The following is a 12,826-nucleotide window of genomic DNA, read 5'->3' on the forward strand; positions in this document are numbered from 1 at the left end:
TAAGGCCATTCAGAGGCAATTGGTGGATGAAGCTTACCCTACAACGTTTTTATATGAGTTTATACATATATTGCTGCCCCTCGTATGCAAGGCTGCCTAGCTTAGAAGCATACTTCATTCTATTTACTGTTCTGACATATTAATTTTTGTTCTGTTGTCTCCAGCTATTCTGATGATGCTTTACAAGGGTGAACTGCGTAACTGTTTTTAATAAAAACTATTTTGCACCCAAGATTGTTTTCATTAAAAAATATTAATAACTGTTTCTGCATCAAACAGCCAAAATGGAGTGGAACCAACTTTTCTAGCATCCATGTTACTTAACTTCTCTGGCATCTGCATCATTTGTATAGGAGAATACTATCATTGCAAATGCAAGACTGTTTGGCATATTTGCTGGGTAACTTATGTGAGAAGACCAGGATACATTTTTTCACGAAATATCCCCAGGAATTTGACAGAAACTGCTTCCATGAGATCCTGATTTTTATGGGTAATTTGGAAATCATTTGATTTTGATTGCTTGGTTTTAAACTGCGTAAGTTTGGGTCTTTGTCATGCTTAATTTTAAACCACTTAGATAAACTCAATTTTCTAAGCAATTTACGATATCAGTGACTCTTTGAGACATTTGTCCTGTTGTCTCACTTTTAATGAGTACAGACGTGTTGTCTGCAAATAAAACTGATGTGATGTTGTGTAAAGAGAGAAATCATTTACATAAAATAAAAACAGTATTGAGCTTAAAATGGAATCTTGTAAGACTCTCTCTGAAATGATTTTCTAGTCTGAGTCACAATTTCCTGTACTTCGTATTGCAACTGTTTTTTGCTTCCTGTTTGTTAAGTATGACTTGAATCATTTCAAAGCACTACCACTTATTCCATATTTTTCTAATTTATGTAGCAGCACACAGTCAATAGCCTTCAAAAGATCATAAAAAATTGGTGTGACCTTTTTGATCTTGCCCAAAGTTATGTAAACTGTCTCAGCGAATTTGTTGTTAGTATAAATTGTACACTTGTCTCACTGGAACCCAAACTGATGTGATATGGTGATGGATTTTGCTATAAAATTTTGGATCTGGGTTGCAACGATTTTTTTCAAATATTGTTGAGCTTTTCTTGAATAATGGCTTTACTACGGTTACTTTAGAGCAGCTAAGAAGCATCCTTCTTCAAGTGACTTAATTATTTAAGATATGAGTCATGATATTATATGAGAAACTCTTATTTATTGTAGAGGATATTTCACCATGTCCAGCCGAATTTTTATTTTTGAGGGATAATATTACTTTTTCTACATTTTTAGCTATATTATCATCAAAATTAGTTACAACTTTCATGTTATCCTGATTGAAACTGAAGGATTGTACATAATCTAGGAAATCACTTACACAATATATGATTTTGATATATTTATAACTCACTGAAATATTCTGATTTTTTTGAAATATTTATTATGAATTTGTCATCTAACTTAATTTTGGAGATTGCGGACTGCTAGCTACGACACCAATTTCAGATTTTATGATTGACCATACTGACTTTGATTTATTTGTATGGCTTGGCATATATTTATGTCTCATTTCTTTTGCTTTCTTTGCCACCCTTCTAAATACAGATTTATGGCTTTTTAAATAGCTTGTAAAAGCTAAATTTATATTATTTTTCAGATCATTGTGTAACAGACTTTTTCTTGCACTTGACTCTTTTATACCACCAGTTATCTATCTTAGTTTTTTTAAGGCAGACTGAAGGGGAAATATTTGTCAAAACATGCAAAAACTTTCAAGAAAACTCTCATAATTTTTAGAACTTGTGGTAAAATGATTCACTGGTCAGTTTACTTCTTCAAGTCAACAATAAAATGAGTTTTACTGAACCTTGATTTGATGCAAATTTTTCTAAAGCATGGTTCATTTATTTTTGGTAGCTCCAAAAACAATGCAGAATGGTCAGAAATACCAAAATCAATGCAGAATTTTTTTTTATTATCAAATGTATAATTTATCAGAATGTTATCTATACAGATTTCAGTTCATGTACTCTCTTCTCAATTCTATAAAGTTTTGATTGAATCAGATCAATAAATTGTCCTGAATCAGTGGATTCATTTATTAACAATATTGTGAAAAGGGAAGTTGCTACTCACCATATATCAGAGATACTAAGTCACAGATAGTCACAACAAAAAGACTGTCACAAATATAGCTTTCGGCCAGTAAGGCCTTTGTCAAAATTAGATGACAAACACACACATACACACTCACGCAAATGCATGCATTTCCACTATATGGTGAGTAGCAACCTTCCTTTTCAAGATATTGTTACATTCCATCCTGCATTTTCCATTGTTGGATTCATTTATTATGTTTATATTAAAATCAGCAGCCATCACAATTGTAATCTGTTTTTCTTTTGTTAGTTTCTGCAAGGGATTTCTTAGTTTAAATATATATACTTTCATTACTTCTCTTTACCTCGTATTCTATACATCAAAATTATTGGAATATTTTGTCTCTAATTCTATACAGCAGCTTTCAAATATATCTTTATCATCCAGTAAATTAAAATAATGTCTTACCTTCAGAATGAAATTTTCACACTGCAGCGGAGTCTGCACTGATATGAAACTGCCTGGAAGATTAAAACTGTATAACACACCGAGACTCGAACTCAGAACCTCTTAGACACTGGACTCGCATTCGGGAGGACGACGGTTCAATCCCGCGTCCGGCCATCTTGATTTAGGTTTTCCGTGATTTTCCTAAATCACTCCAGGCAAATGCCGGGATGGTTCCTCTGAAAGGGCACGGCTGACTTCCTTCCCTAAACCGATGACCACGCTGTCTGGTCTCCTTCCCCTAGCAACCAACCAACCATCAGAACCTCTGCTTTTCATGGGCAAGTACTCTACCAACTGAGCTATCCAAGCACAACTCACACCCTGTACTCACAGTTATACTTCTGTCACTATCTCATCACCTACCGTCCAAACATTACAGAACCTCTCCCACAAAGCTTGCAAGACTCGCACTCCTGGAAGTTTGGAAGGTAGGAAACGAGGTACTGGTGGACGTAAAGCTGTTAGGACTGGGCATGAGTTCTGCTTAGGTAGCTCAGTTAGTAGAGCACTTGCCCACAAATGGCAAAGGTCCTGAGTTTGAGTCTCAGTCTGGCACACAGTTTTAATCTCTTACCTTAAACGCTAAAGTATTTTTAATAAGTATACAGGAAACCCCCAGTTTTTATTACTTGTACAAAAATTACTCGCTACAACATAGTTCTCCAATTTATGAAGGGCTTTGATGGAGTCTTTTGTTAGCCAATGTTCATTTAGACAGAGGACAGATATAGTTCTCCCTACTGAAGAAAAAATTAATGAAATATACATATGACCTGTCACAGGGGCTACTTAGTAATACCTTCTCTGGTATATAGACGGTGACACAGAATAACAGGAATGTTTGAAATGAGTAGTGGCAGCCATGGGCAGGTGGCAGCACTGTGGGTTCATGACAATTAGCGAGTAAACAGTCCGCCATTTCAATAATCATGGATCAGTGGGACTGACTACAGTGTGCATTAGCCAAAAAAATGTTTTGCAAAAACAATGATAGTTTGGTAGCGGCGCAGAGGTAGTTTCGACGTTTTTATAATTTAGAACATCATGATGCTGTTCTATCGAAACACGTGATAAAATACTGGATTAATAACTTTGAAGAGACTGGATCTGCCCTCAAGAAGAAACCAACAGGACAACCAAGAAGTGTGCGTTCTCCAGCGAACATTGATATTGTATGCGAGTCTGGCTTGCGTAGCCCACGGTATACATTTCGTAAGCAAGAAGCAGTGGTTGGAATGTCCTGGGAGAGTGTTCGTGGAATTCTTCGTCTTGATATAAAATTTCGTCCATACAAACTACAGATGGTGCAACAATTGAAGGACAACGATTACCGGTTACGATTAGGATTCTGTCAACAAATGATAACAAAAATAAACAATGATGATGAATTTCTAAACAAGTTGTGGATGTCAGATGAGGCACATTTTCATTTCACATGTTATATGAATAAACAGAACTACCATTTCTGCGCAAACACAAAACTCAATGACATTCATGAACGCCCTTTACATGCTAGTGAAGTGACAGTATGGTGTGGTGCTTCATCACACTGGATTAGCAGACTATATTTTTTCCCAAATGAACAGGGAAACACAATAACTGTCAATGGTGATCGTTACATGGAGGTGTTTTCATTACACCTGCATTGAATAACTTTCCAAACATTCAAGAAGCCTCGTTTCAACAGGCAGAGCGACATCACACACTGCACGGCAATCAATGGAATATGTGTGAGAATTGTTTGGCAACCGTGTGATCTCATGGTTCGGTAACATTCCCTGGCCCCCTAGATCGCCAGATTTATCTGTTTGTGGTTTTTTCTTGTGGGGCTACCTCAAGAACAAAGTCTACATGACTCAACCAAGAACCCTGGATAACTTAACACAGAGAATTCGGGATGCAATTCACAGTATCCCAAGCTGACATGTCGCAGTGGTCAATGAGGAATCTCAACAGCAGATTTCACGAATGTATTTGTACAAGACGACACCATCTAATGGACGTATTTTTAAAAAAATGTTAAATGCCATCAATGTTTCGTAAATGGCATAGTTGTAAGATTGCAATTACTATGAATGCAATTTATTTCCTTCATCACATCTAGTTTTATTGGATTGTGGAATGTTCCCATTTTTCTGTGTCACCCTGTAGTTTATTAGAATCTAGAGAGCGTGAGCCCAGGTAAATGATTTTTATTTATCATAAAATATCTCTTAATTAACAGTGATACATTGGCCGTACAATTCAGATCACATGAATGTAGGCAGCAAGAATGATCAGGTCTTTTGTATATTTTTAATTTTAATCAGTATAGTAGATAGATATCCACACTTGTTTCTTTTAAAGGAAATTTACTGCACTTTTCCTTTTTAATAAAAAGAATTACGAAGCTTGTGCTTGTTTATTCTGCTCCTGCTTATGCAAGAATTAATGATTTTTATCAATTTTTTCACATCCACAGTTGGACTGCGGGAAGTTCCTACCAATTATTCTTCTCCCTCCTCCAGCATTTGTACTGTGGATCTCTTGAATCTCAGAAGCACAGATGATGTCTATATACTTCTGACAGCAACATTACATTTTCTTCAGGACCCTCCATCACACATGCAACTCATGTCAACAAAAACAAAAGTAGACAAGCAGACGAAAGCTTTCTTTACTGCTAGTGCTGAAGCGGAGTGAATGCAAACTCTGTTTGATGGTTTGCTGAAAACTGACAACCATTAGTGCAACGCGAGGGGACAACTGTGAATGTGAACTGTGCATGACTGAATGCAGCTTGTGCACATGCGCGTAGTGTTTACACCAGGCAGAATAAAATTCTCTTGCTTGTTACATAATGCACACACTGTAACATATCTAACTTTCTGAACAGGTGCCTTTTCTCACACAAACCTCACCGGCATACACAGCAAAAGAAACTAACCTCACATCATATTAATTACAATGTAAAAGTAACTGTAAATGCAGCTGATGATGACAGCCAAAACACATTATGCTAATATAAGTAACCAGTGACTGTTCTAGTATATATTCTAGCATAAAAATAAAATTCTCATCACTGTTGCATGTGTTCACATCATTGTAAAGGAGTTTTACTGAAGTCCATTTTACTGCGCGCATGTGCAGTTTTGTGGTTATGTTTTCTCATTATATCTGTATTTTCATCAGCACAGCAGTTTTTGTTTTTGAATCTTGCCTTTTCCTCTTTCAAGGTCTTTAAGAACTTCAATGTCTGTTCAGCAACTTGATAATTTCATTTTTAGAGTTCACCGTGCTTATGAACTCTACATGTCTACCACAGTCATATACATGACACCGCAAAGAAAACTCATAAAATCCGAAGTTGCAATTCACACACAAAATGCCTTTTACATGGGTATTCCACATACCTCATGCACTAAACTACTACAGGTAAGAGCTCCTTCTTTCTTCTCTCTCTCCCTCTCTCTCTCTTTTTTGCGATCTGAGTGTCACTGAACTGATCTGTCAGCACCACAAACAATGGATGAAGTAATACTATTTTTCGTGAGCGAAGGTACGATATCTGCTGCTTTATCTACCTGCATATACCAGGTATAGCTGGGGGGTTCTGGTGCTGCAAGATCTACCTATAGCTTCAGTATTATCTGTTGCCTTGGTCTTTGACAAATGTAACTCTTATCCATTGCTAAAATATTGTAGATTATTTTTGAATCTGAAACTATGCCCGGCTGGAATGGTTCCTACCTGCAAAGTAAATAATACATTGGTGTCTCCTTGCAGAAACTTCACTGAGCTGTAAACCCATTTTCAGGAATTGCTTTAATAAGGTAAACCACAAACCTCTTAAATAAATCTTACTGTTTCCATTCTATTGCCTCTATCAAATCCCCAATGAATATCTCCAATTCTCATCCTTTCATCACGGTGACATAAACAACAAAACTACAGAATACTCTCACTACCCAGTTCCAATGTTATTGTGTCACAACAATGCCTTTATTTTATGAAAAACAGTGCACACATTATGGTCCTCGATAAATAACTTGCAAACAGACTAATTACATTTTCCTAGTGGCTTGGCTTTATGCAAAACAGTGCACATGTTTGGTCCCCGATAAACACCTAATTAAATAACAACTATACAGTGAGTAGAATGCCTAAAGGGACTGTATTTCACGAATAGTGTCGAAAGAGGAGTACATGAAAGATAACGTAAGTCACATGTAGTAATTCACATGCTGAGTCGCATGGATATAATGACCATGCAAGTATTAGTGACAGACTTACCTGAAGATGTTAACTGAATACTTTATAGGCACCAACTTTATAATATTACTGGGGATACCAATAGATATGTTACTTGTTTTCTATCTCACCCAGAACATGTTGCATAAGTCTTACTTGCGTGGTTACTGACTGCAAACTTTCACACAGGTAGTGCCTGTGAGATTTCGGAGCACAGACTGAAGGTTTTGGACTAGGGCTGACTTTATAAAGAGCGACGTATAACATATTGTGTTCCTGAAAAATGGCTAGGTTAAATTTTGCTAATTTGAATGGGCTATGTGTTACAGGGTGTGTAAATAATTTTTCAAGACTGGTCTCAGAACATAAAATTTATTGAACATTGGACTGAAATTCTTCAAAATAGGTGCCTTGCGAATCTACACACCACTGACAATGAGATTTCCAATGATGGTAAGCTCCCTGGAACTCGTTAACCGGAATGCTCTTCAGAACCCTTTTGGACCGCTGCAACGCTGTTAAATTGCTTCCATTTCAGGTCTCTCTTCATCTGGGAGAACAAAAAGAAGTCACTGGGGCCAAGGTTGGGGCAATAGGGTGGCTGCCACAGTGTTGACACATTGAACCGGGTCAAAACTTCAGTGACAGCAAAGCAGATGTGAACGGTCGCATTGTCATGGTGGAGCACCCAGTCGTCTTTCTCCTCCGGGTGGACTCAGCAGACTTGATCAATCAAATGTTGGACCACTCCAGCGTAATACTGACCACTGACAGTCTGTCCAGCAGGCACAAACTCTTTGTGGATCATTCCTTTTGCGTCAAAGGAAGTGATGAGCATGCTTTTCACACGTGACTTGGTCATGCAGGCTTTCTTCTGGTTTGGCGATGCGGAAGTGTGCCACTCTGAGCTTTGCCTCTTCGACTCTATATCGTATTCAAAGTCCCAGGTCCCATCGCCAATGACCACTTTGTCCAAAAAATCAGGTTCAGTTTGTAAATGTTGAAGCATTTCTTGCGAAACAGCCAGGTGCTGCTCCTTTTTTTTCATCCGAGAGCACTTTAGGGACAAGTTTCGTGCACACTTTTCTCATCATTAGATCTTCTGTCATTAGCTGAAACACAGTTTTTTGATTCAAACCTACTTCATCTGCAATCATTCTGATGCCTAGAAGTCAGTCACTGTTTAAAACTTGATGCACTTTGGCCAGATTTTCATCAGTTGTGCTCGTTGAAGGTCTTGCAGAGTGTTCATCATCCTCCAAGTCTTTGCGGCCATCTTTGAACTTCTTGTGCCACATGAAAACCACGGAACATGACATGGTGAATTCTTTATAGGCCTCTTGAATCATTTCGAACGTTTCTATACTGATCTTCAGTTTTACATAAAGTTTGATCGAACACCACTGCTCCATGAGGAGCTGCATTTTGGATGCTCTGATTTCTCGACGACATTTCGAAACAGACACTCCCTGCACTCGTGATGTTTTCAATCCAGTGTTCCGCCGGTGAATGCTGAGGCTTGACTCGGTTACCCAACATCCCCCTCAACCTGTCACAGGTGGTGATATGAATCTGCATGTGCACCACTACTCAGGAAAAAATCAGTCTTGAAACTTTATTTACACACCCTGTATGACAGTAATTTCATGTACAAAATATGTAGTTGGTTTATAAAATGTGGAAGATAATGGAACCATTTTCTATGCCTGCATTGTAATAACCCATTTATGTATACAGCCACCCTTTTTAGTTCTATAATCATTTATGCAAATTCTTAACTAATAGCTGGAATGATTATGAGTAGGAGTGCAACAAGAGCTGATGAAATCCAATAGGCTTTATTTAGAGCCAATAACTCGACACAATTTATTTGCTCATTGCAGATTTTTGACATTGAAGCATGGGAGACACTGGCACAAAGAACTCTGTACATCATGCATGTAAGTTCTAAATTCTGTGACTGAAAATAAGAAACTTGGTAAATCATTGAACACAACAAGTCACAAACAGCTACTATCTGCTAGCACACAGCTGTAGTAATCTTCAATACAGGTAGTTTGCGAGTCGAAATGTTGAAACCCAATGGGAGTTCCCCATATGCCAGTAGTTCAATGTTGAGCAAATGTGGTTAAAAGCAAAGAGAGGATTAAACGTAATGAAAAACAGCTGTTTCCCAGATAATTGCATGACACCTGCCCCCTATATAAAAACCGAGGTTTTGATTTTGGTAAAACATTTACTTCCTTGATATCTCCAACAATTTTCTAAAACAGCATATCTCACCAACGTTCTTAGAAAATGCACATTGTTACAGTGTACTACCCAAGAAACCTTTGCAGTCTACTAACTCAGTTGCATCAAATGAAGCATCACAAAAATACCTACAAACACTTTTAGACCAACTGTTTAGCTACTGGTTATTATGGTGACAGTGTCCACAAATACTTACCAACTATTTAGCTACTTCTGATTATGGAGACAGTGTCCACAAATACTTGAATTATGTGATATTCCTGGTCTTTTAATTTCAAATTATATTAGTTTTAGAAGCTGATTCATTAATTTTTAATTTCATGTGCCATTTCTTAAATGTTTTGATGAACAATACTATCTTCCAGATGACATGGACCGTCCATGCCGTGTTGCCTGCCAAGATGACCAAGTCAGTCACAGGTTCTACCTAGTTAATGGTGAAGATGGATGGTTTCCTTTTGGGACTGACTGTGCACGAGGGGCAACAGAAAGAAAAGCATTCTGCGTTAGTGGGCGATGCCTGGTTAGTGCTTGTGATTAACTTTTACAAAAGCTATTCAGTAATTTTAAAAAAATATATAAATTAGCTACTTATTAGTAAATACTTATGGATTAAAGGAGCTCACTCACCAAACAGCAAAAGCATTGAGTCGTTGAGAGGCATACACAAAAAGTAAGAAAACTTGCTAGCTTCCAAAGTCACACACACACAAACACACACACACTGATTTCCGTATGCAGTGGACGAAATGTGCCAATGCTGCATTTTGGTGGTGGTTGCGTCAGGATGGGTGGATTGAGGTAGAGAGAGGCAGGAGGCAGAGAAGGATTCAGGTTGGGTGACTAGTGGCTCAGAGGGAGGCAGGCAGTTTGAGTCTAGGAATGGAGGACACACGGGTGGCACGTACACAGGCTAGGCATGCAATGCACGGTTGTCGTAGCCAGTGGGGAGTAGCACACACTGAAGGAGATGAGGATTGGGAGGGGTGAAAGGATGAACCAATTGGAAACTGTTGTGTGGAGGGTGTGGGGACAGTGAGTTAATGGAGACTGAGGACAGGACGATTACGTGACCGAAGTATGTGTTGCAAGGATAACTCCTGTCTGCACAGTTCAGAGAGGATTATGGTGGAGGGAAGGATATAGACGGCTTGGGTTGTGAAGCAGCCATTGAAAGTGAGCCTGTTGTGTTCAGCTGCATGTTGAGGTGGCTAGCTTTATTCTTGACAACAGCTTGGTAGTGGTTATTCATCCTGGTGGGCATACAAAAAGCTGTGCAGTGGTTGCAACAGAGTTGGTGTTTGTTATGGCTGTTTTCACAAGTGGGATGAACTCTGATGAGGTAGGATAAGCTTGTGACAGGACTGGAGCAGGAAGTGCTGGGTAGGTGGATTGGCGAGGTCTTGCACCTTCATCTACTGCAGGGATACAAGCCCTCTGGCAAGGGGTTGGGAGTGGGAATGGCGTAAGGATGGACTAGGATGTTGTGTAGCTTAGGTATACAAGAACACTACTTTGGGAGAGGTGGGGAGCTCATTTCAGAGTATGGTGAGAGATAATTTAAGCCCTGATGATGGCTGTGGTATAGTTGCTAAAGTCCAGGATGATAATGGGTGACAAGGAAGAGCACTCCTTTGTAGTTGGTTCTTGAGGGTGGTGCGAGGATTGAGGATGTGTGAGGATATGGCACGGGAAATCTGTTTGTGAACTAGGTTTGGGTGGTGTGCCCGTCTGTGAAGGTCTGTGTGAGACCTTCAGCATATTGGCCAAGAGAGTGCTCGTCACTACAGATACTTCATCCATGGACATCTAGGCTGTTGGGGAGGGACTTTTGGTGTGGAAGGGATGGCAGCTGTTGAGATGCAGGTACTGTTGGTTGTTAGTGGGTTTAATATGGACAGAGTGTGGATGGCGCCAGCAGAGAGAAGTAGATCAATGTCCAGGAAGGTGGCATGGGTTGAACAGGACCAGGTGAATCAGATAGAAGGTGTTGAGCTGCGAAGGATTGGAGAAAGGGTGTCTTGGCCATGGGTCCAGATCATGTAGGTATTGTCAGTGAAACTGAACCAGACTATGGGTTGGAAGTTTTGGGAAGCTAGAAGGTTGTTTCTAGATGGCCCATGAATCGGTTGGAAGACGCCCAAGGCTGTGCTGCAGATTTGTTAGTACACCCACCATTCATTCAAAGGAAAAGTAGTTGAGAGCCAGGATATCATTGGTAACTAGTATAAGGAATAAGTTGGTGGGTTTGAAGTTTGAAGGATATTGGTCAAGGTAGCGTTCAATAGTAACAAGGTCATGGGAGTGAGGGATGATGGTGTATAGGGAGGTGGCAGTTACAGTGTTTGAACTGGGACACTGGGTTCTTGTGATTGGTTGGAGATGTTGGGCACCAAGAATGGAAATTCATTCAGTGAAAGCACAAGAATGAGCTACAATGCGGGATCGAGGACCATTAGGTTTGTGGGTTTTGGGAACTTGTACCTGTAGATGGTGGGCGAGTGGAGTGATTTTTGGGTGAGGTGGGAGGTGGACATGAGGGAGAGGTCCTGGGAAGGACATATGGATTTCAGTAGCTGCTAGATTCTATTGGACTTCTGAGATGGGATCAGTATGGCAGGCTTGCAAGTAGAGGTGTTAGACAGTTAAGGTAGGACTTCTGTCAGGTAGTCACTGCTACTCATCATGACAGAGTTGGAGCCTTTGTCTGCAGGGAGGGTGATTAGGCAAGGTCTGTTATCAGGTTACGTATGGTTGTTCTTTCTTCTGCTGAAAGGTCAGTATTATTAGGAGAGGACATGGGGAAGGATGGCAAGGCTAAGTTGGAGATAAGTAATTCCTGGAAAGTGGCCAAGAGGTGATTAGATGGGTGTTGATGGACAGTGGTGTCCCAAGGCAGTAGTAGGATGTCAACAGGTTGGACAATTGATGACGGAGGTGTCTGGAATGTTCCTCCAGATTATGAAGAGCAAGAGTTTCATTTTCACTTTTGTAAATCTGGTGTATGTATTATGGACTGCACAGTAACAGTATCTTGCGGACAGAGTAGCAGTGGTCCTGGCCATGAAGAGGTGTTTCCAGACCTAGTTCACAACCAGATTTCCCATGCCATATACTCACATAACCCCAAACCTCACACCATCCCCAAGAATGAGTTACAAAGTGGTACCCCTCCCCCTCCCCTGCCCCGTCACCCAATATCACCATGCACTTGAAAAACTTAAACATATCCTTCAGCAGGTCTCTGATTATCTCTCATCATGCCCTGAAAGGAGGAACATCCTACTCAACATTCTCCCCACCCCTTCCAAGGTGGTGTTCTGTCGTCCTCCCAACCTACATCCTACTCCATCCCTATGACATACCCACACCCAACCCCTCACCACAGGGATCATACTTCTGCAAGACCTGCCCAATCCACCTGTGCAGCACTAATTGTTCCAATTGTCACAGGCCTGTCCTACCCCATCAGAGACCAATCCACCCATGCAGCACTAATTGTTCCAATTGTCACAGGCCTGTCCTACCCCATCAGAGACCAAGCCATCTGTGAAAGCTGCAACATCATATACCAACTCTGTTGCAAACACTGCATACCTTTTTATGTCGGTATGGTTACCAACCAACTGTCCACCAGGATGAATGGCCACCACCAAACTATTGCCAAAAACAAAGTGGACCATCCAGTGGCACAACATGCAACTTAGCACAGCAT

The 12,826-nt window shown here is 40.0% G+C and overlaps 1 protein-coding gene across 1 annotated transcript in view; it reads left to right on the forward strand.

The window, feature by feature from the left end:
* The window catches only part of LOC124606636 (A disintegrin and metalloproteinase with thrombospondin motifs adt-1-like), a 153,422-nt gene that overhangs the window by 118,956 nt on the left and 21,640 nt on the right, over positions 1-12,826 (forward strand). Inside the window, exon 14 of the mRNA XM_047138631.1 lies at positions 9,477-9,634. Within this exon, the coding sequence (XP_046994587.1) occupies positions 9,477-9,634 (158 nt within the window). The remainder of the gene's footprint in view (positions 1-9,476; positions 9,635-12,826) is intronic.

Source organism: Schistocerca americana, chromosome 3 (assembly GCF_021461395.2).
Source record: "Schistocerca americana isolate TAMUIC-IGC-003095 chromosome 3, iqSchAmer2.1, whole genome shotgun sequence".
NCBI classification, from domain to species: Eukaryota; Metazoa; Arthropoda; class Insecta; order Orthoptera; family Acrididae; genus Schistocerca; species Schistocerca americana.